Source organism: Vitis vinifera, chromosome 1 (genome assembly GCF_030704535.1).
Source record: "Vitis vinifera cultivar Pinot Noir 40024 chromosome 1, ASM3070453v1".
NCBI classification, from domain to species: Eukaryota; Viridiplantae; Streptophyta; class Magnoliopsida; order Vitales; family Vitaceae; genus Vitis; species Vitis vinifera.
In genome coordinates, this window is record NC_081805.1 from 12,783,124 (window position 1) to 12,809,163 (window position 26,040).

Consider the following 26,040-nt stretch of genomic DNA (forward strand, 5'->3'; position numbering starts at 1 on the left):
TAAGGCACGTTGTGCACCACATTAGGGTATGCTTGCAGCGCAAGAAGTTCCGACCTCTGTTTACACCTAAAGCATTCCGATAATTTCCTCTCCAGACGCTGCTTTTCGATCCAAACTCTAAGCTCAAGGTATCTCTCCATTGTTTATGTCTATTCAATCAATCTACTTCTATGTTAGAGGCATTAGTTTGGATGCCAAGAAAATTTTGGATGATAAATATTCGTCATCTAGGGCTCGATAACGTAGGAAATGTTTCGTTACGTAAAAATTATGTGATTCTTTGGATAGGTTGATCTGACGCTTTGGCAGCGAAGAAAGTAGGAAGATAACGTATGAATTAAAATATGGTTTTCTTTTAAGTTTTTAGAGAGTCGGATTTCACTCTTATTGCTTTATAACTTAGGAGCGCTATTGCTGGAAGTTCTGCATTATAGGGTTTCTCTTTCAACAGCCATGGAACTATTGCATGTTAATTTTGATCTATTTTAGATGCGGAGAAAAATATGATGAGAGGATTTACAATTTTGATTATTAAAATTTTCACCACCGAGAATTGGGGAAAATGGGAAATGCTGCATTTCTTAAAACAAAAAGATGAGATATAGCATAGCAATGAAGATGCTGTTTTCCTTTTTTATTTTTTTTTATTTTTTGGGAAACTCAACAGAGGGCTAGGGTTTGTGTTTAAATGTTTCTATCTTCTATGCTATTGCTGAAAATTTTGAATGCTAGGATTTTATTTTGGTCTACAACTCAAAATTAACCATATGGGAACATTATCTGTACAATTATATGCAAAAATATTTGGCTTGAATTAATGTTCAATAATTTTACCATATGGAAACTTAAATGGTTCCCACTTCTGCCAATGATTCCCAGTGTAAATGGAAGCTCTTGGAAAAAAGGGGAGCAACAAAAAGAGAAAGTAAAAACTTCTTATCTTAAAAGAAGAAAACGGAGAACTTTAAAGTGCTAAATTGGATACATTTCCTGTTTCTATTTTAAAATAAAAAATAACAGTAACTTTTATATAAGATATAAGAATTCTTAAAGGCGTACATTGAAAAAGTAATGGTTTTAAGAAAAATTGAGGTATTAAAAATTTTTTACCATTTCAAATTTTAAAATTTCTGAATTTAAAGACATAAGATAAATCTTTACTTTTTGTAAACATATCCAAACAGACACCAAGTAAAATGATTTTAATTTCTTATGATATTTATGGTCAAATAATAAAGCTGTGGGATATGAGGGGAAAAACGATATAATAGGGGTGTTTATGGAGACAAAAGGTATACAAACTCTTCGTACTTTTATATATAGTACTAGCATCGATATGGATAGTAAATAATAAAGTTGTGGGATATGAGGGGAAAAGTGATATAATAGGGGCATTTTGGAAACAAAAGTATACAAACTCTACGTAATTTTATATATGGTATAGACATCGATATAGATGGTAATGATCTATAGATATAGATACATATGTCTTACCTGTAAGAAAATATTTAATATGAAAGCTTAGGTTGTGTTTTGTGTCAAGACTAATATTTTTTCTTCAAACCAAGTTCTACATGGCATTTGTTTTCTTCAAAGAACAGTTTTTATTTGCACCTATGTTGATAGATAAGTCAATAAGTAGTGAAAAATATGATACTCTGAAGGACGTTTGTCTTGTGCCCACCCTACAAGAGATCTGCTAGAATGTGTTTTCAAGCATATGTTGATGGCAGGTCAACAATTTCAATTTTACCTTGCCTTTTTCCTGTTGTGCCCATTTATCTCTATATAATACTTATTTTTATATGCTTTTTGATCTCCATTTATCATTTATGTTGAAAACTTTGTATAGAAAGTTATTTCCATGCATATAGAACTTGCTTATTGTAAGTTCTAAACCTATTAAAGATTTGTTTAGTGAACTAATCAGTGGATTTCCTGGTTGCTTAGTCACTTCCCCATTTTACATCTGTTAACATGTTTCAAAGTCCTTATTCATTGCTAAAGGGACTGTAAGAGTTGAGGTTTTGATCTTCTAGAAGTTATCTCAAATTTAATCGTGTCATATGCATTCCATATCATTGTGTCACTGAAAGTGTTGTAAGCATGGTGATTACATAATTTGATTACTTATCTGATATTGTTTATGTTGACATGTTTTTCTTCAGCCTTTTCCGTTCTGCAGGTTGCAGGCATGTTTCCCTCTCGGGGAAGCAATACATATGGACAGCAACCATATGCTGCACAATCTGGATATGGACAAAATGTGAGTGTAAATTTATTATTAATATAATGTCTTCAATGTGAAAATTTCATACCTACACTTGTGCTTAGAACCTTACTGGATGGTGCATTACCGATTGTTTAGTATTAAGGGATGTGGATGCACAGAATGTTTCTTGAGTGAATCTCATTTTGCCGTTATCTTTTATATCCTTGTAGCTGGGATCTGCTTATTCTGGAAGTTCCATTGGAGGACCTGATGGGGGTACTCAACTTTCCGTGGCTTCTCGGCATTCGTCAATGTTAGGTGGTTCTCAAGAAGCCGAAATTGGTGGATATAGAGCTCATCCCTCAGCTGCTGGTCATTATGGGGGACAATATAGTTCTTTGTATAGCTCTGCTTTGAGCAGTTCTCAACAGGTTAGTGGATTTCATTTGATTTTCTCCACAAGAATTTCAAGCAACTTCTACATAATTATCTCATTTCAACTCAAAAGCCTTATCTCATCAATTTTTGGGTTAGTCACATGGATTTAATCATTCTTGTATGTACATTCTCTTGTGTGTTTATATACATAGTTAAAAACTTACGATACACGATACGATACAATGATACGATACATTTTTTTTATAGAAATCAATACATATCGCAATTTGTATCTTATTTTAAAATGTATCTTACGATACATGATATAATACGTGATATTACGATACAACGAGACATACATCTTCAACTATTTTCTATAATTTAAAAAAAATCAAATTATTATTATTTTTTTGTTAAAAGAATTTATTGTATTATTGTCCAAAATATACTAAAAAAATTTAAAATCGATCATAAAAATGAGAAATAAGTTAAATAATCTTAATATGAAAATTTACATTCTTGTTGTCATATTCTATATTAGAAGTCATTATTTTTATAATGAATATTGGAAAATTTTCATTTGAATAGTTTGAACGTTGACAATGAAAATGATGGTGGTTAGTGAATAAAAGTTTGCACTTAATATATTAGTTTTTTTAATTTCTTTTTTTGTGGAAAAGGAATGATAACAAACCTAAAGAGCTAGAATTTTGAAGATGACACATAAAGTCATACATACGTATGTGCGTGTGTATCAATTAACTTTCAATATGTGTATTAAAATATGCCTAGTTAGAATTTGTAACTAAAAATTGAAGAAGTTTATCTTTGTGGATTATGGAATGAATCTATATATTGAAGTTATATTTTGTTAATTTGAACTTGTCAAAACCTTAACATTCAATGCTTTGATTTGATGGGTATACTTTAACTCTTTAGATCGTACTATCTTCCATAAAATTGGTTGTATATTACTCTATACTCCATACTTTAAATAGAGATGCACACACATATATATATTTTTTCTATTTATTTTTCACTTTTTAAAAAAACTTACAATATACGATATAATACAATACATGATACTAAAAAACAGAAAAATGATATATGGTACACGATACTACAAAAGAGAAAAACGATATACGATATATTTTACAAGTTGACAACTATGTTTGTATACACACACAAGAGAAAAATGCTACACTTTTAATATATAAGATCAACTCTGTGGAGCTGTTGCACCTAAGTATGCAGAGGATATTTTTAATGACCTTAGTGTCAGGATTCTTTATGTTTGGTTACCTGTTTGATGATGTTAGTAGTTTGTTTATAACAAGATTAATGAAGCAAGTGAAGTGGCATGCTTTAAATAGACATAGTCAATTAGGCAAGTGGCTTGGTGAGACTGGATGGTCATCTGTATTGGCCTCATGATCACCTTCAAAATGAAATTGTTGTGACATGATACTCATAATGATTGCTTCTTTTACAATATTATTTCTTGTTTAATTTTTTTGTTTTTGTTTGTGTTTTATGTGCCTTTATTGCCTCTGCTCCAAATGCCGCCTCTCTTCCTCACTCTTGCTCACACACACACACACACACACACACTTGAAATTACTATTGTAGTACATCTCTCTCATATTTACATACATTATCTTTTATTGCATCTGTCCATTTAGTTTGACTATAAATCCTTGGTTGATCTGTTTTGACTTTTTTGACCATCTAGTTTTAGGTTAATTGGCTGGCATCGTATATAACTTTACCTACAAATTCATATATTATCTTCTCTGTACAGGTTCCAGCAAGTGCCAAAGGAGTGGGACCATCAACTTTGGAATCTCGCAGTGGCTATGCATCAGCTATGCCTGAGTCACCTAAGTTTACTTCAAGTGACTTTGTCTCATCATCAACACATGGATATGGTCAAAAAGGTGATCAGTTTTTTTCAGAGAAGCTTTCTGATTATCCATCTATGGAGAGGCGGCAATATGGTGAGCGACAGAGTGCCTATGTAGGAGGGAGGGAATTGCAGAGTGAATCAAGTGGACGCTATGCTGATCCTGTTGGGTTTAGTCATCAACATCAGGTGTTGTATTTTTCCAACAATACTCACACACATATTGTTCATCCTCTCCCTGCTGCTCAAAATTAATTTGCTTTTTCCTCCTTTCTTTGTGATGGTTTAATTCTTTCACCATGATGGTCTAATTTTTCTATGTATATCATGCAACTTCTGTGGCAGCCTGAGATTTATGATCGTGTTGATCAGGCATCACTTCTTCGACAAGAACAAATGCTTAAAGCTCAATCACTGCAATCTACTTCTCTTGATGGGGGTGCCAGGTATTTTTCTTTGATGAGTGTTTACTGTTTGGCACACTTAAGTAATTAAGTGATGTGTTCAATAGAAAATGGTATTAGTGTTATTATGTTTCCAACCCTTTAAGAAACAGTGGGTCATCCTTGCTCGTATTATTGATATGATGGACCTATCCTTGAGAGTGATAGTGTACCAGCTGTAAACAGAAATATTAGATGATACCATATTTCTCACCACACTGAGTAGCAACGCATTTCTGGCAGACAAACTGATTATCTTGCAGCAAGGAGTGCAACTATTCGTCATTCAACCCAAGATCTTATGCCATATAGTGGAAGATTGGATGGTGATCCTCGCAATCTATCGATGCTTAGTGGTTCTTCATATGGTGCACAACATGCACCCTCTATTTTGGGGGCTGCTCCACGAAGAAATGTGGACGATCTCATGTATGCTCAAAGTTCTTCAAATCCAGGTTATGGAGTGAGCCTTCCTCCAGGTAGGGACTATGCCACAGGAAAGGGACTTCATGGCACATCTCTTGAGCCTGATTTTCTATCACGTGGTGGTCATACAAGGATCAATGAGCGTAAAGATGACAGGGGTGCATATGTTCGAGAGCTTGAGCTAAGGGAGGAGGAACGGCGTAGAGAGCATTTTCGTGAGAGAGAGAAAGACAGAGAAAGGGAAAAAGAACGAGAACGTGAACGAGAAAGGGAAAGAGAAAGAGAAAGGGAAAGGGAAAAGGAAAGGGAAAGAGAACGTGAAAGGAAACGCATTTTCGAACGGCGGGAAAAGGAGAGAGAACGAGAGCGCAAACGTGCAGCTGAAGTTAAGCGTGAACGAACTCCACTAAGGATCTCTAAGGACCGCCGTGGATCCTCTTTGGTGAAGGATGAAAGATCAATACGACGAGAATCTCCACGTCATGAAGCATTGCATAGGTGGATCTTGATGTTTAATTTTGCGTCCTGCTCTAGTTCTCTATATATAGCTGCTTGTATATCCTGGGCCCACCATAACTAACTTGTTCTTCTGTTATGCTGAAGGCGTCATACACCTGTTAAAGAAAAACGGAGAGAATATGCCTGCAAGGTAAAAAGAAAAAAACAATCCAAAATATTAGTCTTCAGTCATTATCAGAACATTTTCCTTCGAGAAGATCTGCTCGTTTTTCTATAGGGACCTGGAGTTGAAGGCTTCTTAGGATTCAGTCTTGTTCCTTGGCTTCAGTTTTGTAGCTTTCTTCCATGTTATATTGCTTCTGGTGGACTTTTGTTTCTGGCTTTTCTTGTTCCTATTATTGGCTTCGGTTTTGTGGCTTTCTTCCATGTTATATTGCTCCCAGTTGACTTACTTCTGTTTCTGGATTTCATTGTTAACTGCCTTGTTTCCTGCTTCACTCCTTTGTTTTCGCTTAGTTTCTCCTCTCTGGATCTTGTATCCTTAAGATTCATTTGTCCTCTTTTTTCATTTTTCCTTCTTTATCACCCAGGCTTAATTTCTATCCTGTGATAATTTTGCTGTGCTCTTAGTTTTCCAGGTTCCTATTTGAGACCTTAAGCCTGAAACTAGAAACTTTTACTTGTATGTGGTATTGTATTTTCTAATTTTTTGTTGGAGGCTGTTCAGTTTTTGTGAGCTTGAGTTTTTCCTTTAGAGCTGGAGAAGTGACTAAACACTGGAAAGTTCAAGTCTTTAGGTTGTCATATAAGATTATTATTACTTTTATGTGTTTACTGGATTATTTATTTGATGCATATCACTATCCTTGTGTACAACTGAAATTTATTTATTAATTCCAATGATGTTGGTACTTAATGCTTTCCATTTATAGGTTTACTCATCCAGTTTGGTAGATATTGAGAGGGACTATTTGTCCATGGATAAGCGTTATCCCAAACTTTTCATATCTCCAGAGTTCTCTAAGGTTTGTTATTTTAATTTTATTTGAAATTGAAGAGTAATGACTTGAAATGGTTTGATATTTGTTTTTGACATTGTCCTTCCATCTCTATTTAGGTTGTTGTGAACTGGCCCAAGGGAAACCTTCAACTTTCTTTCAATACTCCTGTCAGGTACTTTCTTGGAAATGCTTTTATTTTACATGGATTGCCTAAGTTTTAATTCTTTTTATTGTATGCTTAAATTGGTCATTCAGTAGCTTGGACATTTTTGTTTATTTATTTATTTTTATTTTTCTGTTGTTTCAACTGGAGAGGGAATACTACTCATTCATTCATGAAGTTTTTAACTGTCATTGTGGAAACATCTCCATTGATATTTCACCTTTAATGTTGATTGTCAGAAGTGGACAGAAAATTTAGAATCTGATACCTATTAAAAATTGGGAATTTAGTAGAAATTATTGCAACTACAAATTGTTGTAAGATTCCAAATGTTCTTTGTTCTTTATTTATTGGTTGCACATAAACCACACATTTGAAGAACAGAGAAATAAGTAAATAATAATAGTTGAGCACTGTCTCTTTTGATACAGTTTTGAGCATGATTTTGTTGAAGAAGAGAGTTCCCCTGAACAGAAAGAGGTATCTACCAAGCAGTTGGCTGAAGAACCTGTAGAATCAAAACAAGGAAGTACAGTGTGGAATGCAAAGGTAGGTTATTTGTAATCTTTTTAATTTTAGATTCATGCTTACAACTTCTTACATGTTCGATTTGAAAACAAATCCATCTTCATTCTGTGGGTGCTAATGTAACTCCAGCTTAACTTTTAATGATCTTATATAAACTGATTTGGAAGTTATAGATGCATAGGTAACTGCACATAAGCAAGTTGTCAGCTTGAATACTTGAGATCAATTTAGACAAAAGTAGTCTCTTTAGTATCAACATGAGTCAGGATTAAATCACTTGGTTGGCTTTGATGCTTGAATTCAAAGGCTCTGATTGACCCATATCCTACTTGGGTCTACCATTAGAGGGGAACCCAAAGGCAAGAGATTTTTGGGATCCAATGATTGATATAATTTTGTACATATTGGGTGGATGAAAAAAACCATTTTGTCATTAGGGGGAAGAATAAGTCTAATTCAGTCATGCTTGTCTCAAATTCCTAACTATTTCCTCTCTTTTCAAGATTCCATCATCAGTGGCTTCAAAGATTGAGAAATTGCAAAAGGATTTTGTTGGTTAGGTGTTGGGGAGGGTAAGAAAGATCATCTCATTAGTTGAGACTTAGTGTGCAAGCCTAAAGTGGAAGGGGGATTGGGGTTTGAGAAGATTTCTCTAAGGAAATATGCCCTTTTAGAGAAGTTGCTTTGGAGGTTTCTTAGGGAAAGTTCTGTTCTTTGGCATCAGATTATATTAAGCATCTATAATATGGTTATATCGTTGTCTCTAGAAGGCTATTGCACCCAAGGTTCAAAGTATCGACCGAGTCCTGTACAACTCAACCAAGTCGTATTTGCCTTGGTATTTTCCACATCGAGTCCAATGCCTGATACCATCTTAATCACAAACTCGCCCCAAAATGGGTTAAACTCAGTTAACTTGGTCGAGATTCCGAGTTGACTCGGTTGAAGATCTAAAATATTCCCCAGTTTAGTGATGTTAAAAAAAAGTTCGTTGTGTGATTGATGTATGTCATTGTCTCCCTGGTTCAGATGATCTTGATGAGTGGACTCAGCAGGAATGCTCTGGAGGATCTGTCATCTGAAAAAAGCCATGATGACCGCATACCTCATATTTGCAATATCCTTAGGTTTGCTGTTCTTAAAAAGGACCGTTCATTTATGGCAATTGGAGGCCCATGGGATGTTGCTGATGGAGGAGATCCTTCAGTTGATGATGACTCATTGGTTCAAACAATTCTTAGGTTTGTGCTTATACTGTTGCCTGTATTCCTGTATGGTGCAGTCAACTGACCTAAAGTAATTTAATTTTTTAGATATGCAAAGGATGTGACTCAACTTGATTTGGAGAACTGCCAGAATTGGAACCGTTTCCTTGAGGTAATCCTTTTCTTTCTAGTGCTTAAACTTCTTCATTCTGTTGGAAATGTAAGCTCAATCAAATGGATCTTATGGATGCATTACCCCCTTATTATAGCATTGGTATGAGATATGGTCATGGTTCCTTCATGGTTGCACTCACGGACTTCTATGTATCTCTTTTTTTGCTTTCCTAGTTGATTATTGTAATTGTGCATTATCATCCTTTATTTCATTCTTGCTTTTATAGTTTCTTATCATTATTGTCCTGATTGACATGTATGAATCTTTTTGCTTTAATAATTGTCTGTCTCTAACTTTCTTTAGTGATTGACTGATCAATAATTTCTATTTACATCTGACCTATGATTGTCATGAAGTGATACTGATTGAATGCTCATGTCATTGAATTTGTAAGAATTCTGAAGAATTAAGGATGGAGTGCTCTAGCAGGTTCACTGATTTATTTGAGTCTCATCTTATTTTCCTTCTTGATCAGCTTTTTGCTGTTTCTTACTCATTGTTTCACATTTCTATTCTTGCCTCCTCTTATCTTCCTCTTGATTTTCCCTAGTTTCTCTTTTCATCAGTTGTTTCTGCACCATCTTTTATGTGCTTTTTTTTTTTTTTTTCCTTTCAATTTGCATTCTCCTGTTCTCAGGGTTCATTAACTCCATCTACCTGTAAACTATTTAGTGGCATTGAACTTTAATCATATACATTAGTCATTCTTTTATCCATGCATGGTTAATGCAAATTATATGGGTTCATGGAAAACTCTTGAAAACTCTATAACATTTGCTTACTCTAGTCTTTGCTTTATTTATATTGTTGTTTTATTAGTGATTTCAATGTCCCTTTTACTGCCTTTTTAAATTGTCATCAGACAATTTTAGGGCAATTTTTCAGTGTTGATCATGTGGAAATTCCTTCTCTAACTATATTTTTTCCATTAATTCAATTCAATTCAATGATGTCTTAATATTATTATTCAAAGATGCAGTTGGGTTCCATTTGGAAATGTAGCGCATGAAGACTTCAAATCTTATATTCCATCTCACAGTTTGCAAGGAGTTCAATGTTTGATCACTTCACATAACACAGCTTTTGACTATTGGTGCCCAATCATATCATTCCTCCTTCCAAGGAAAAGTGCACCTTAACTCTTTTATGTTCTTATAAAATAAAAGACTCTTAATATGTTCCTCGTAAAATGAGTTCACTGTGAACTTTCCATCACTAGTATCAATCCATCTTATGCTATTCAACCACCAAACACCTCATTCCCCTGCTTGCTGTGAAGGTGGCACTGATTCATTCACCATCCCTAGTTTCCTGTCTTGAAATGTTTAATGAAGCTTGAACCCTAAAGAATGACCATCCCTCATTTTTCCCTTGTACTCTGCCACCCTTTCCTCCTTTCCACAGAATGAATGTTTAGATGCACTTTCTTTAGAAATTTTGCTCACATCAAAGGCCCAGTGGAAACCCAACTTGATTCACACTGTGAGTGGAAAAGAAGATGTGCTCATCAGAACTTTGGCAACCTTTTCTAGAGCCTTTCCATAAACTTACCCCTAAGGGCATCACACATGTAGCATGGTCACTGGACATCACATGACACAATTATGATGCTGTGTGGGAAAATTCTGAAAGAGTAATACGCCACGAGGGCAGAAAATAAACAAGTATGTGTTCTTTTATGTAAAACTATGTAAAATGACATATATATAAGTTTAATTAACTTTTCTGAAAAACTATGTAAAATGACATATATATAAGTTTAATTAACTTTTCTAAATTTTCATAGCAACATTGTAGAGCTTTGATGATGCATCTTGAGAAATTTGATGCATATAACTATTTTAAATAATATTTGTGATACTCATTTGTTATCATCATAATTTTTCTTCAAAATCATGTTATTTTTGAAAAAGTGTGTTGGCTATGCTTACAATGTGAAAAAATTATTTTAATATTTTGTGTTCAACATGTGCCCAAAAGTGTAAGGAGTGTCTTGTTCAACATGGACACAACTCCTCTTTGAAAGTGTTTACTACACAGACTCATATTTCCTTTGAGATCTATATCCTCTTGTCCTTCCTCTATTTCCATTACCTTTCACCACAATTTACCATTCTCCACCACAAATCTCTGAAGGCTTTTTATTCAACAAGGCTTTGTTGGACAATCCCAACCTTCTTAAACATTTATCCTTTTATTTGGCTAGCAAACCAACTTAAGTCCTATGAGATGGTAAAGGCACTTATTTAATAAGGCCTCGTTGAACAACCCTAACCTTCTAAAATATTTAACCTCTTATCCTCTTTGGCTTGCAAATCAACTTCCATCCTACCAAATGGATTTTTTAATTGGTACTCATTTTGTATTATCTTGTCATATTTGCCCAAGAGATCCGGCCCAAGTAGTAAGGGGTTAAGGGTAGGGCGGGGGAAGGCTCCAAGTTCAAGTCTCAATGGGTACAAAGAAAAAGTTACCTATCTCCAAAAAAAATAGGTACAAAGAAAAAGTTACGTATCTCCAAAAAGAAGAAGAGGAAGAAGAAGAAGATACAGGTTCCTAACACTTGTTGATAACAGGGTCCTAACATTTGTTCTCATTTACCTTGGCATTCTAATCTTGGGTGCATTGTTTATTTATAACATTATTAGGGGCACCTTAGTTGTCCTCATAACGGGTTCCTAACATTTGTTGATAAACATTTGTTCTCATTTACCTTGACATTCTAATCTTAGGTGGATTGTTTATTTATAACATTATTAGGGACACCTCAGATGTTCTCGTGAGCCTTTTCAAATGTTGGATTGTCTATTATTATGCTTTGTACAACACTTCCCATTTGATTGAAGCTTTCCTTTATTTTGCTTGGAATTTAACTCTCATAACACCTCTTGACAGGTTCATCATGTTTATGTTCCTATAGATTGAAAACTTCAAACTTTGTTTCATATTTTTAAAATATTTTCTGATTAATTTTGTTTTTATTCATTGGATACCTATATCTTCAGTAATTCTATAGGAATTATCCACTCCAATTCTCAATTCCACATTCTCATTCACCACTTTTCTACATGTTATGAAATTAGACCAACATAGTGGCATGGTACAATGACTTTAACACTATAATTATCTAGGCATGTTTACATTTTTTGCTAATTTTTTCTCTGGATGTTTTGTTTTTAAAATCCAATGAACCTCTCATACCTTGGAGAGTTGATAGATAGATCTGTAGTTTGAAAATGTATTGGGGTGTTTTTGTCATTGGATTGGAAATAAGCACTCTTTTGGAGTTCTGCTTGTAGGCTGAAGGTATACTTTCAGAGAACAGTTTTTGTGTCGAGTCCCCAAGCTCAAGAACTTCAGTCTGTTAAACCCAAGGGAAATGAGTTTAGAACAACTTTTGCTTTCAAAATTTCAAACCAACCCTGTGTATACAATTGAATTTGGGTGAAGTGGAGAGTGATCAAAGCAAAGCCCACTCCAAATTGGAGCTCAATCAAGTTTTATCTGTCCCTTACACTCACCTTGTTGCTATCTAACAAGACCAAGAATCAGTTGCAAAGTCTGTGAGTCCTGTTGGTCTAGAGACAATTCAAGATTACTCATCCTTGTTAATCCATCTCAAGGTACACTATGCAGAGGCTCACTAAGTGCAGCACCACCCTTCTTACCACTAGTACTCAGCCTTAAGGCTTTTCCAAGTAGACAAGAATGCGATAATGGCGGAGCTCACACAACCATCGCTCTACTGTTCTCAAGCTCGGACCCCAACTCCAGCAATCAAGAATTGTTGCCCTGAAGCCTTCATTATTGCTCATTTAGAGCTCAAGCCTGTGGCTTCCTTTACCTCAATTAGATGCTCTCTCTCATCTCTTTTCATGGAAAAGGAAGATCATGCACAACAATAAATTCAAAGCCAATACTTCCTGGAATTTTTTCTCTCAACACTAGTGGTCACTCTCACTTCACACTCTTCCATGCTCAATTATTTCAACTATTGTATTGCTTTTTCTTTCTCCATCTCAGTTGCTGGTGCTCTGGTTTATACAGAGGGGGAAAGTCAACCTTGCCATTGGTTGAAAGGATGGATGGGACTTCTCATCCCAAGATAGTTGACCTATCACTCTATGGCAGCAGGGGAAGTATGGAGTCTTCTCAAGACAGTTGGAAAATCCTCTTTTGTCCTTGGCAGAGGATGGGACATTTCAGAAACCTTTTTCAGCTGGGTTGCTTGGGAGTGAAGGCCTGGTGCACCTTGGGGAGGCAAGCTTGGCCTTCTTTTCTCATTTCAGGAGCAATTTGCTCGGTTGGAAGCATTGGCCCAAGCAAGCAAATCGGGTGGGCGTAGGCAATCCCAGTGAGTGAAGGGAAATAACCTTCCCAAGTTCATTTAGGTAACTAAGTGGCTGTGGTTGTCTCAAGCATTGCCCTCCATTGTGATTTTGCTCAGGGTACCCTAACTAACCTAGGTGACTGTAGAAGGACTTGGCTTGAGTGAAATCTGTATATGCTTGGCCAATGGCTATGTGTGCTCAAGAAACAGTGATGTGCACTTAAGTGAAAGTGATATCCCCTCTTGAGTGAAGTCTGTTTGTTCCTTGAATGAAAGCGAAAGGGATGTTTGCTTGAGCAAAGTCATTGACCACAGTTTCCCCTTTCTTTTCTTAACCCAAAATTTGCTTGGGGGAACTTCAAGCAAGATGCCTTGCACATTCTTGTTCCTTGCTTTGCTTTCATCAAGACTTGCCCGCTTTTCCTGGAGTAAGTAGTAAGCAATCTTTACTTCCTAATTCAGCACATCTACACTCAAATTCCATTTGATATCTGGAAAAGGGTCTTAAGCTAAAAGTCCAGCTGCTGGACAGTGATGGCACTCAAGAACCAGCAGATTGGGGCCTTTTTGGTGTCTTTGAGATGCAAATCACATCCCCTCGCCAACTCTTAGTTGGTCCTGAGGGTAAGTAAAGTGAGAATGTTGTCATGCCATATGGTGTAATACTGAATTGCTTTTTCATGTCCCATCACTTGTTGAAAGGAAATTGGTCATACTTCACTAGGTTTGTTGTCACCTTTTTTTCCCTTTTACCAACTCTTTCCTACTCATCCTTGCATGTCATCTTGTTAGACTCCCAGAATAGCGGTTGATTTACCATAGGATTTAGTTTTGGGAAGCACTTCCTTTGAGTGGAGCCATCGTATTTTCTGTTTCTCTTTTTGCCTTTTTTTTTCTTTTTCTTTTTCTTTTTCTTTTTCTTTTTCTTTTTCTTTTTTTCTCTTTTCTCCTTTTTTTTTTTAGTGAGGGCTGAATGTTTCAGGCTTACAACTTATACCTTAGTGTCATATAACAAGAATTACTAATAACTCTTGGTCAATTGGCTCATGAAATTAGGTATGCAAGGACCTGTCAGAGGTCACCCCTTAGGCTTCACCTCGAACTTTAGCAGAGGCCTATAATACCAGCTAAGAAGGTAGTCCTTTGTTGGCTCATGTAGTGAGCTGGGTAACGGGTAGCTCCCAGCCAGTCGGCTCAGGGTACCAGGCTTTCAAGGACCTTTTTAAGATCACCCTTCTGGTTATTGTTCAGGCCCCCTTGGTTAAGACTCCCTCTTTGGACACATTTTGTTTCTCACATTTCTTGTTTCTGTTTTTATCTTTTACACTTTTTTCTTCTTATTTACTCTTCTCTTTTTTTCCTTTTTCTTTTTCTTTTCAGATATTTATTTCTCCAATGGAATACTTCCTTTTATTTATTCAGCCTTAGGTGGGCCTTCCTTTACTCTGAGGGTCTAGGGAGACAGTGCGTGTACTAGTGTGAGTAGGAGTTGAGTGTTAAAAATTGTTTTGCCATTTGCCCTCCTTGTTGAAAAGTCTTTAGAATGCTTCTCAGCCATCACAAGGAAATGTTAATTCAATTGACCTGGAAGCACAATTCTGGTGAGAGCTTTTCATCATGCCCAGTGAGGTTGAAGTCCTTTACCAATTAGCTAATCTGGATTTGCAAATTATCATAGATTATTCATTAGTAGAATGGAAAGAATTACCCCCCTCCCCCCTTCCTTTAAGATATGGTTCGTGCTGGTGTTACTCAAATAGTTCAGAATTGAAGACAACATATGGACTTAATTTTCATTGTGTAAGTTCATTACAGTGCAGGTTTTTCAAAAATTGGTAAAGGGTAGGGGTAGAGCATTTACCCCAAGCATTTGGTTCTTCATCTGCACTACTGCCAGTATCTGTGTCTGCAGTGGGGTCTAGTGGGGATGTGACATTACAGGTATAGGGAAATCCCATGGTCTGCATTTGATGGGCCATTCATTGCTCTGCACATTTTCGTTAAGTGTTACTAAGCAGCAAATTTCTTTGTGCCAAACCCTTCATCACCCATCCAAGTCTGCTCCTCATTCTCACAAATTGGGTGGTTCCGGTTTATGAGAAGCTGTGTGATTAGTTTAGGAAAGGGTAGATGGAGACGCTTGCTTCTTCTTGATGCCTTTCTGCGGAGGCGGTCATGAAAGCTTCAAAAATGACCTCAGGCATGTAGAAATATTCTCCTTTGCTGAAGTGGTGGAGCAGGCATAGGCAGGTCCCTTTTCTTTTAATCTATGGGTCATATTGACGGAAATTTAGAGTTAGTGTCAGATTTTGGAGCCTTGGATGATGAGGAAGTTCAGAATCCATGATATACCTTCACTTTGACTCCCAGCCTTTGTGTTACTAGGGTGAAAGATCATGTACCACTATGCACATGTTGTAATCGTGGGGTGGTGGGTGTTCTTGAAGCATTGGCATGATAGGGATAGGGAATTTTGAGGGCTGAGGCAATGGCTTCAATTGTCAATTCATATTGGAACTATTCCACAGTGGTCATAAATTTAATTTCATCCCTAGAATAGATAATCACAATGTCTTGATAGTATGTCTTCACTAACCTTGGCAGAGCAATATCAGGGAGTTGCAACACTAATTTACTAGAGTAACTGATCAGTTGGGCCATACCCTCAAGCTCATCTCCATTAGGAGTCCCCTTTCCTGATATTCTGGATAGTCGTTAATGGCTCTGGGGTTTTTGGATGTACCTCTTCATCAGTCAGTGGGTTGGTCTTCCATACAATGATGCATCTGAGCTATGAGATCTATCAGAAGAGAGGGCAATGGGGTGGACACTGGACCCATTGGGTACAGTTTTTAATCTTTTCCACATTGTGTTTCTAGGTCTGCCTGCCTTAGCCTTCTTTCAGTTGGGATGATCCTTTCAGATAAGGGGAGACGGGGGCAATCTATGGTACAACTCTTCCTGAGCTTGGTTTTGTATGGAAGCTACATCCAGCTCAGGCAGAAGTGATAGTGCTGCGTTTGTCAAATTTTCTTCATTCCAACAGTGTGAGGGGCTCATGACAACAAGCTCCATACCTGTGGCCCCAACTGCAGCTTGAGTAACAGTATCTTTATGTCATTTGCTTCTATTTCAACTGCAATGCTTGCTCCTGGGCCTTAGCAGTTGAGTCCCTTGCCACCTGTGCTTGCTCATTTCATTTTAACTCATTTAATTCAGTCACCTCATCTGGCTACTGTGGATCCTCTGATCCTGATTGGGATATTGCTGTTGTTTCTTCTGTTTCTGCTCTGTGCTCTAAGTGAGGGCTTCAGTGGCTTTCATAGCTTTGATTTCTTTCAATTAGAGAGTTTGCTTACTCCTGGCCTGGAGTGGGGTTGTCTGCTCTCGATGGGTATCAACTTTGTCTCTGGTAGCCATGGTCCTTCTTGATTCTCCTGGGTGACAGTCGCCCAGGCGTTCCTCAGGGCTGCCTTATCGTGCATTTCTTTTACAACCTTTGCCCACTGGAGCCTCATGGCTTGCAGTTGCTCCTGTTCTTCTGCTTGGATGAGCATTATTGGACCACTGCAGCCCAGTTGCTCTGTGTTTGCCTTGTTAATTCAAAGTCTTTGCCTGTGGGTGCATTGGTGGAGTTAGGCACTGATCCCTTCCCTTGTCTTGCCTCTGGGTCCAATGTTTGTGTAGCTGCCTCACCAGTGCTGTCAGGAATTATGCCTCACTGTGTACTACTGCCATTGTGTTAGCCTTTCGATTGTCTTGCTCAATTGGATTAGATGGGGTTTCCATAGTTTCATCCTTATTTTCTTCATTTTGGCCTTTTGCTAGTACTGGTTCTGGCATGTATTCATTTTGGGTTGGCTGCTTGTTGCTTTGCCCTTTGGGGATTATTCTGGCTTCTCTTAGAGCTCAATTGGCCTTGTCTCACTGCCCAAGGGTGCTTCAAATTCTCCCCAGGTGTCAGGATCAAAGTCATAAACTCTGTTATCATCATCAGCAGCAGGCAGAGCTGGTGGTGCAGGGCTGTGCCATTAGATCATCAAATGATCGTTTGCAATTGGCTATTGAATTTGCTGTGCATTCTTGCAGCACCACTTCCTGAGTAGTGTTGTAATCTTGCAGCTCCCGTCTCATAGCCTTCACCTCCCCCTTCTACTGAGGCCACTTTTCTTGTTTGCATGAGCAAGATGCCCTTTAATGTCATTTGACTGCTGAGGAGGAACTGGTGGCACTCTTGATGGGGTGACTGCTGGTTCTTCCTCAAGTTCTGCCGTTTGCTCATGGGGTTCAGTTACTGGAATGGGCTGTACAATTTCAGGTGTTGCTTCTGACAGGACACCTTCAGTACAGATGGGCTTCTGTTGTGTCATGTGAGGCATTTCTGCAGGCTGGACTGGTGCTGCTGGGCCAAGCTCTTTTGCTTCCGTGTTCCTCCTCCTGGTTTTCCTCTTGGGCCTTGCCCCTCTTCTTCTGTTGGGTTTTGGTCATTTTTCTCTCTTCCTTGTCTGGCTGTGTAGAGTTATAGCTGATAGTCCACTGAGCAACCCCATATTTTTCTACCACTGTTATTTCTCTCCTCTTCATCTTCAATGGGTTGGTTCTGTTGTCCCAAGTAATGGGATATGAGCCTAGTATACATCAACTTCACTTTAAGACTCTTCTCAGTACAAAGAACCTTTCAGCCATGGTGACATTACTCTAGATTTTGTAGCATCATATGGGGGGCACACAGGTCCCTGAAGAAGCTTCTAGGGGATCTCACTTAAACAATCTGCATTCCTAATGATGGTCCGTGGGGGCATAAATTGAAATGGAAGATCAAATCAGCCAGCCAATATGATTCCTCCAACCAACCTTGTACAAGGTACTTCTTTGTCTTTCCTTTGCTGGATAGTTTCTCCAGAATTTCATCATAAGGGGGCTCATTGGCTCTGCCCGTCCAGGGCCTTCTTTTGCTTGGAGGATTGTGTTTGTGGCAGCGGCCAGAGTTCTTGCGTTCCAACAATAGTCCCTCCCATCAATTGAAAAGTGGACCTCTAGGATTCCTGATTCTCCTTTTTGACCTACAAGGTGCGGTAGAAAGCTCTGACTTTTTCTGCAATGTATTGATCCCTTGCTTGAGGCAATGCTCTATCCTTTTTTGGCAGGTTGGTTCAGCCATAAATTCAATCACATCAATTGTTTTTTCTAAGATTTTCTTCTAGTGAAGTGTATTCCTTGCCCACTGGCATGTGCTATTCAGGGAGTTCAGGTGCAGGTGGGGGAGGCTCAGCTACTTGACACTTTCCCCACTTTCTGGATGGCTCTTGGGAGGCTGGGCCTTGCCTAAACCTTTTCATTCTAATCATTTCCCTGCAATAAGGGAGGAACTTATTTAGTTGCTAATCAGGCATTAATCAAACATCTACAAGTCTAATCTTTTGGAGCAGAACAACAATTCTGAGTTGTGATGATGTTACATCCTAATCCAAATGGTGAACCTAACAAAGATACTTGGATGTGGAAATGGTTGCTGGATTGAAGATCAATAGCACTCTTTGCTTGGAAGGGCTTTCTAGCAAGATCCTCTCAAAAGGATGAAGTTGAATAACCTCTAATTTGAGTGCCTAGTTTTAAGTATAGCATTAGGGTTTCATTTGGGTGAACCTTGCTTACTCGAGCAAAGTCTAGTTGTGCATGGTCTCCTAGTCCAGGAAAGCATGTGTTCACTCAGGTGAACTCAGGATGCTTACTAAATTCACCCAACTGGAGTTGATCTTGTTGAGCGAAACTCTCTCGTTCAAGGTTGCTTATGTTCTCTTGCCAAGCAAACTGCCATTTATTCTTCCCTCTTTGATGTGTGTTTATTTATGTAAAATGCAACCCTAAGAGAGTCGATTATCTCATGGCAAGTGAAGGATCCTCCTACTTGTTCCTGAGGTTCTCAAGCAAAGGTTTCAATCTTTGACCATTCACCTTAAATGCCTCTCCAGTCTTTGGATTTTTGACTTCTATTGCTCCACACGAGGACATTGTTTGGACAATGTATGGTTTCATCCATCTAGTTCGTAGCTTTCCAAGGAACATGCGGAGACGGGAGTTGAACAAGAGCACTTTCTGTCCAGAAAGGTTCTTTGCAAAATTGCTTTGTCATGCATGGCCTTGATGCTTTCCTTGTAAAGCTTTGTACTCTCAAATGCTTCATTTCTTATCTCTTCAAGTTCATTCAACTACTGTTTCCTCCCAATACCGGCCTATTGGTTATACATATTCAATTTCTTGACAGCCCAATAGGCCTTGTGCTCAACTTCCATAGGTAGGTAGCAAGCTTTACCATATACCAAACAATAAGGTGACATTGTTAAGGATGTTTTGAAGTAGTACGATAGGTCCATAACTCATCAGTTAGAGGTCAGATTCATGCCTTCTTTTGCCTTAACTAGGGGCTCTTTCTCATCTATTTTCAAGAAACAAGAAGACAATGCATTACAACAAATTCAAAGCCCACACTTCCTGCAATTTTGTCTCTCCACACTAGCACTCACTCTCACTTCACACTCTTCCCCTCTCAATTCTTTCCATCGATGTATTGCCTTTTCTGTCTCTCTTTGTCTCTGTGTTTAGTTCTTTGCTTGGGGAAAGAGTCAACCTTCCCTATGGCTGAAAGGATGGATGGGATTTCCCATTCCAGGACGGTCAACCTGTCATGACTATGGCAGCAAAGGAAGAATGGAGTCTTCTCAAGGTAGCTGGAAAATCCGCTTTTGTCCTTGGATAAAGAAGGTACCTTTCATTAAACCTTTTTAAGCTGGGGTTTCTTGGGAGGGAAGGTCTTGGGGTGGTGAGTGTGGCCTTATTTTCTCAAGTTGGGCATAGTTTGCAAACATGGAAGCACTGGTCTTGGTGTTTGAATTGGGTAGGTGTAGGTCATCCCAGTGGGTGAAGCTGCCAAGGGAAGTAACCTTCCTGAGTTTGCTGTGGCGAAATTGGTTAGTGGGCGAACCACGTGGGCGTGGTTGCCTTGTGCATTACCCTGGTGCAAACTAAGTGGGCGTGGTTGCCTTGTGCATTACCCTGGTGCAAACTAAGTGGGCATGGTTGTCTTGAGCATTGCCCTCCATTGCAATTTCGCTTAGGGTAGCCTAACCTAGGTGAGCATGGTAGGACTTCTCTTGGGTGAAATTCATATTTGCTTAGGAAGTGGCTATGTGTACTCAAGCAAGAGCGATGTCTGCTTGGGCAAGTTCTGCTTGTTCAATGGCTATGCCACCTATGCCCAGGTGAAGCTTGAGTGACGTCATTGGGCGCAGTTGCCCATTCTGTTCTGAACCAGAAGTTTGCTCGGACGAACTTGACTGCAGGGATACTATGCTCAAACGAAATGCCTTGCACCTCCTTGTTCCTTGCTTTGCTTTTGTTAAGGCATTTTGCTTCCTCTTCCTAGACTAAGTAGTAAGAAATTTTACTTCCTGATTCGTCATATCCCCACGTAAATTCCATTAGATATCTTTGGAGGGGTCTTAAGCTAAAAGTCTAGCTACAGGATCATGATGGCACTCAAGAACTGATGGTTTGGAGGTTCCCACATCCTTTTTTTGGTGTTTCTGAGATGCACATTAACTTCATCCAGGATTGCTTTGAAAATTTGGGATTTTTGGTTGAGAGTTGAGTGGATGACAACTTCTTATGATCTTCATTCTTTGTTTCATATTGATATTGATCTTCTTCACTTCATGGATGTAGGCACACTGTGGAACCACATAAATTCTTGTATGGTTGCTCGTTTGTTTCTTTATTGCCATGCTTTATCACATTGTCATTGCAGCCCGCCCAATGGTAACATTGTAAATGAATCCAAGCTTTTCTAATTTGAATTGCATATCTACTAAAAATAGGATTTACACAATATCAAGTTAGTTATATGCATTTATACTAGATAGGCATGTATCACATGAGCACACAGTTGTCTTCTTAAGCTTGTAGGGTTGCTCCACTGTTGTATTTGAAAAAGAAATTATCTTTGATTTTTTGCACACATTTTGTGATGTGCATTAGTTATCATCCTTTGCTGGCATTTTGTGATGTCAAGAAGCTAATTGACCTTTATTTGTCTATTGCAGATACACTATGATAGAATTGGCGAGGATGGATTCTTTAGCCATAAAGAGGTCACTGTACTGTTTGTTCCTGATTTATCAGGGTGTCTCCCTTCATTAGATACATGGCGAGACCAATGGCTTGCACACAAGAAGGCTGTTGCTGAGAGAACGTGCCAACTTTCTTTGAAAAGAGAGGTCTACTGTTTGCTATTTTATTTTAAACACACACACCCACACACACTCACTTTTGCAGCAATCTCTAAACGATTTTCTCAGTTCACATTGTCAAATTCCAATAATCATACACCTGTATAATTATTGGATATTCTTGTCTATTACATACAACATAGACCCATTATCTCTGAGCAGCATAAAAAAGAATGGGAAACATTATCTGATTGCTGTTATTTGGGATCATGTTTTGTTAGCCTTGAGAAAGAATTTGGGCACCATCGAGTTGGTCCACCACCTCAAGTAAACTGAATGTGTTCTAAACATCGGATTGCTTTCCTTTTTTTCTTTTTAATTTGTTTACTACTATTTTGCAAATATTTAACAACTAGAAGAAAAATAACACAAAATTGGATTTCATAACAAGTTAGTCCTGTGCAGCTTTTATTGTTAATGGCTAAACAAATGAATATGATGGATTAATGTTTTCTTCTAGACTAATATATTTTCTTATTCTGTAGAAATCTAAAGAGAAGAAGGAAGGGCTGAAAGGTAATGGAATATTTAAGTTCATATTGTCTTAATTTCTTTTCTATGATTTCATCAATGACTGGACTGATATTCCCTAGATATTCTTGCTAATACAGATAAGGAAATTGATTCTACAAAAGCAGTTAAACAAGTAGACAAATCAGCAAAAACAAAAGATTCTGCATCCTCTGGACAGGCAGATGTTAACAAAAAAGAGAAAAATGGGAGTCAACCAAAAGGTGATGAAGCTGATAAAGAAGGCAATGGAAATAGTGATAAAAATGTTGTGAAAAAAGATGTGGTTGAAATGAGTCAGGATGGCAAAACTATAGAGAAAAAGGAATCAGGAGGAACTGCTGGTTCTCAGACATCAGGCAATGCAAAATCTGGGAAGAAGAAACTTGTAAAAAAGGTTGTAAAACAGAAGGTTGCTGATAAGAAAGCTGGTACAGAGAACACAGAAAATGAAGAAAATGATAAGCTGGATGACAAGGATGTAGGGGAGAAGAATGCAAAATTGGAAACCAAAAGCCAACAGCAGGAACCTTCTGCTGATCCCGGTGTCAAAACTTTTATAAGGAAAAAAGTTGGGAAAAAGGTCACGGAGGGCAAAACCACTCAGGATGAAAGCGTGCAACCTGAGGTAAAAATTGAGAATGAGGCACAATGTTCTGAAGATAAAAGTGAGATTAAGTCAGATCCAAGCATTGCTGCTTCAGTGCAAGGGACTGGTGTGAAAACAACTATAAAGAAGAAAATCATCAAGAGAATACCCAAAAGAAAGGTCACTGGAGTAGGGACCAATATTGCGTCTGCTGAAAGCAAAAAAGATGATGATAATGATGAGAAAAAGGTAGTTCAACAAGGGACTGAAACCAAAGATGTGTCAGAGCAAAAAGTAGAAGCAGGCAACCCAGTTTGTGAGCCTAAGATATTAGAGAAGAAAATGACACCTAAAACAAAGTCAAAAACAGCAACCTTCAGCAAGCAAGATGAGAAAACTGGCTCTGGGACTAAAGTTGAAATTAAGTCAAAAACAGCAAACTTCAGCAAGCAAGATGAGAAAATTGTCTCTGGAACCAAAGTTGAAATTGAGGCTGAGAAGCAAAAAGTTCCTCAGAAGGATAGTCAGAATGGCAACAGAGACAAATCAAAAGATCAAGAAAAGTTAAAAGATGAAAAAGAGAAAAAAGAGAAAGATGGGAAATATGATTCTCGGGGCAACAAACCTGATAAAGAGGCAAAAGAGAAGAAAAATCTTGAAGAGCCTCCAAGGCACCCTGGATTGCTTCTACAGACAAAATGGAGCAAGGACTCTAAAGTAAGTTGGATTTCACAATAGCACAGCATTTCTTTTGATAGACAGTTTATGATTGTGTACCATAGTTTGTATCAAAGGTATCCAGCGTGTGTTTCCATTATACCCTGTGTGTACTTCCTATCTAATTCGGCTATATTCTGCTACAGCTGCGTTCATTGTCCCTTTCACTGGATTCGCTCTTGGGTTACACTGACAAAGATATTGAGGAACCAACATTCGAGGTTTGATTTCCTTTTATCTAACTTCTATCATTTCTTATCTAAATGCTGTGGCATTGTAGTGATACTCTTTGGTTGTAGTCAGTTAGTGCAAGTGTTAATGTACTTGAGTGATACTGCATCTTATTTTGTTCTACCTTTTCGCAGCTTTCATTATTTGCTGAAACACTATATGAAATGCTTCAGTATCAAATGGGTTGTCGTCTTTTAACATTTCTCCAGGTTAGTTTTGGATGGTTGTATTGCTCTATGTGGCTTCTAGCGTATTAATTACTTGATTCTCAGTTATTGGTTTGGGGTTTTCCTTTATGCATTTATTTTTTGTGTAGAAACTGCGTATAAAATTTGTGATGAAAAGAAATCAACGGAAAAGACAATGGGAAGAAACCTCAGAGAAGGGCAGTGACAAAAGATCATCAACAAAGCGTCAAAAGATTGCCGAGCCCTCCATGGGAATGAAATCTACTGAATCTGAAATGCTGGATGCAGCTCATCCAAATGATGAAAAACCTGCAACCAAGGGCAAGAGTACATCTGTTGATGTGGTAAAATTAGAAAAGCCAAAAGAGGAAGGGGTTGAACCAGAAAGGCTGGAAGATGAAGGGGTAGAAATGGAAAAACTAGATGATGAAACCGATTACGATGAAGATCCAGAGGAGGATCCCGAGGAGGAGCCAATGGAAGATGAGGAAATGCAGGATGCAAACCCTCAAGATGAGGCAAGATTTCCTCTTGCCTTTTTTTTTGTTATTCAATTTCTTGTTTATGATGGAAACTGTCTTTGTTTTTTTTTTATATTTTACTTTTTATTACTCAGAAGAAAACACTTCTAACATTTTTCCCCAACCTTATCAGTCAATATGCTGCCCATAAAACTCAATGCTATTATTTGTCTGCTAATTTGCAGAGCATCAATTGATACTTATAGTCCATTTGACAGTGATTCTAAGAAGAGCTTGTAGCCTAAGAAGTGCTTTTGAAAGAAAATTAGATGTTTAGCAAACTTTAGGTAACACTTTTAAAAATCTGAAAAATTACTTGTAGTGTTTTCTAAAGAAATACTTGATAGGTGGTGATTCTTCTAAAAATACTTCCATTAAAAACACTAAGTTGAAACACTGTTAAACACACTCTTAAAAATACTTGAGAATTGAAGATTGTTATTTTACAGTCTCTTAAGAGGTATTAATTTTTTTATTTTCGTTTTTTAAATCACAATTTTTTCTAGACAAGCCTACCAAATCAACACAAAAATTTGGTACGCCAGAACTCAATTGTGTTGCTACTTCTGCTGGAGACAACCAAGTCTTTAAGTCAACCTTATCTTCCAAATTGTGTCCTGTTGTTGTTGAATCCACTATGACCAGTGGGGCTGAATTAGAAGCTGCAATTATGCCTTTAATAGTGGACAGTTAATTTGTATTTTCTATTCTTGCATGGTCATATGCTCTTCTATATCATATATTTAGTTACATTTTTCATCTAATTTTATATTCTATGCAGAATAATGAAGAGCTAAATATACAGAATAATGAAGGGGAGGCAAAGGCCAGTGGGGATACTGAGCCTGAAAAAGTGGCAGGGATGGGAAAGGAAGAAGCTGAGGAATTTGGTAAGGAGAAAACTAACAATAAAACTTCAGGAACAAATGAAGGGACAAATCTTGGAGAAGAGAGGAAAGAAGCTCCTATCATTAATAAGGTGGCTGTTGACAAGGAGCTGCTGCAGGTAAATTCCTAGAAACATTCCACTCTTCCTTTTGGATAAGGTGGCTGTTGACAAGGAACTGTTGCTTTCCCCCCCTTCCTTTTGGAAATGTAGATTGCACACTGTCATCACTCATTGATGCCACTTTTCTTAATTTATACAGGCTTTCAGGTTTTTTGACCGGAACCGAGTGGGCTACATTAGGGTAATGTTTGAAACTTCTATTGTAGTGCTTACAGTGGTTAGGGTGGTGAAGGGTTTTACAGTAATTTGCTTGCCTTTTCAGGTGGAAGATATGAGGTTGATTGTTCACAACCTTGGGAACTTCCTGTCTCACAGGGATGTAAAGGTGATATAATCTATTTTCTATGAAGTTTTTTGTGAACTATAGTTGGCTTCATTTTATTTTCCTTTTTCACTTTTACTTTCTTTCTGTGTTCTCTTGCCATCAATGGTTTGGTGATTTAAATAGTTTGCTGCATCAGGAACTTGTGCAAAGTGCACTCTTAGAGAGCAACACTGGAAGGGATGATCGCATTCTTTACAATAAGCTGGTGAGAATGTCCAACATTTGAGGGTGACTAGAAGGATCTTTTATATCAAGATTTAGAGAACTCTTCCCCTTTAGGATCATGAAAGGACATGAATTTATATATTTTGTACTTTTCAGCTATGGTTTAACACATATTTTTGGTTTTTGCCATTGAATTATATCTTTATTTCCTTCTCAGCAGAATGTACTACGTGGGCAAGTTTTTAATAAGCAAAACTTTATGGTCGTTTCTCCAGCA

The 26,040-nt window shown here is 37.8% G+C and overlaps 1 protein-coding gene across 2 annotated transcripts; it reads left to right on the forward strand.

Annotated features, from left to right (window-relative positions):
• Window positions 1-26,040, forward strand: LOC100260241 (protein SHORT ROOT IN SALT MEDIUM 1). Of its 2 annotated transcripts, none has more exons than XM_010653548.3 (22): window positions 1-128; window positions 2,169-2,266; window positions 2,443-2,643; window positions 4,392-4,682; window positions 4,839-4,939; window positions 5,180-5,860; window positions 5,966-6,011; window positions 6,754-6,846; window positions 6,939-6,994; window positions 7,417-7,534; window positions 8,543-8,754; window positions 8,827-8,890; window positions 21,323-21,496; window positions 21,994-22,024; window positions 22,120-23,324; window positions 23,471-23,545; window positions 23,690-23,764; window positions 23,872-24,261; window positions 25,046-25,270; window positions 25,413-25,454; window positions 25,536-25,598; window positions 25,735-26,040. In XM_010653548.3, the coding sequence occupies exons 2-22, from the start codon at window positions 2,195-2,197 to the stop codon at window positions 25,822-25,824; spliced, it is 4,305 nt and encodes a 1,434-aa protein (XP_010651850.1). In that variant the 5' UTR covers window positions 1-128; window positions 2,169-2,194; the 3' UTR covers window positions 25,825-26,040. The 2 variants fall into 2 exon arrangements, with proteins under 2 accessions (XP_010651850.1, XP_010651856.1); XM_010653554.3 differs by having other exon boundaries at window positions 16-128; window positions 2,186-2,266.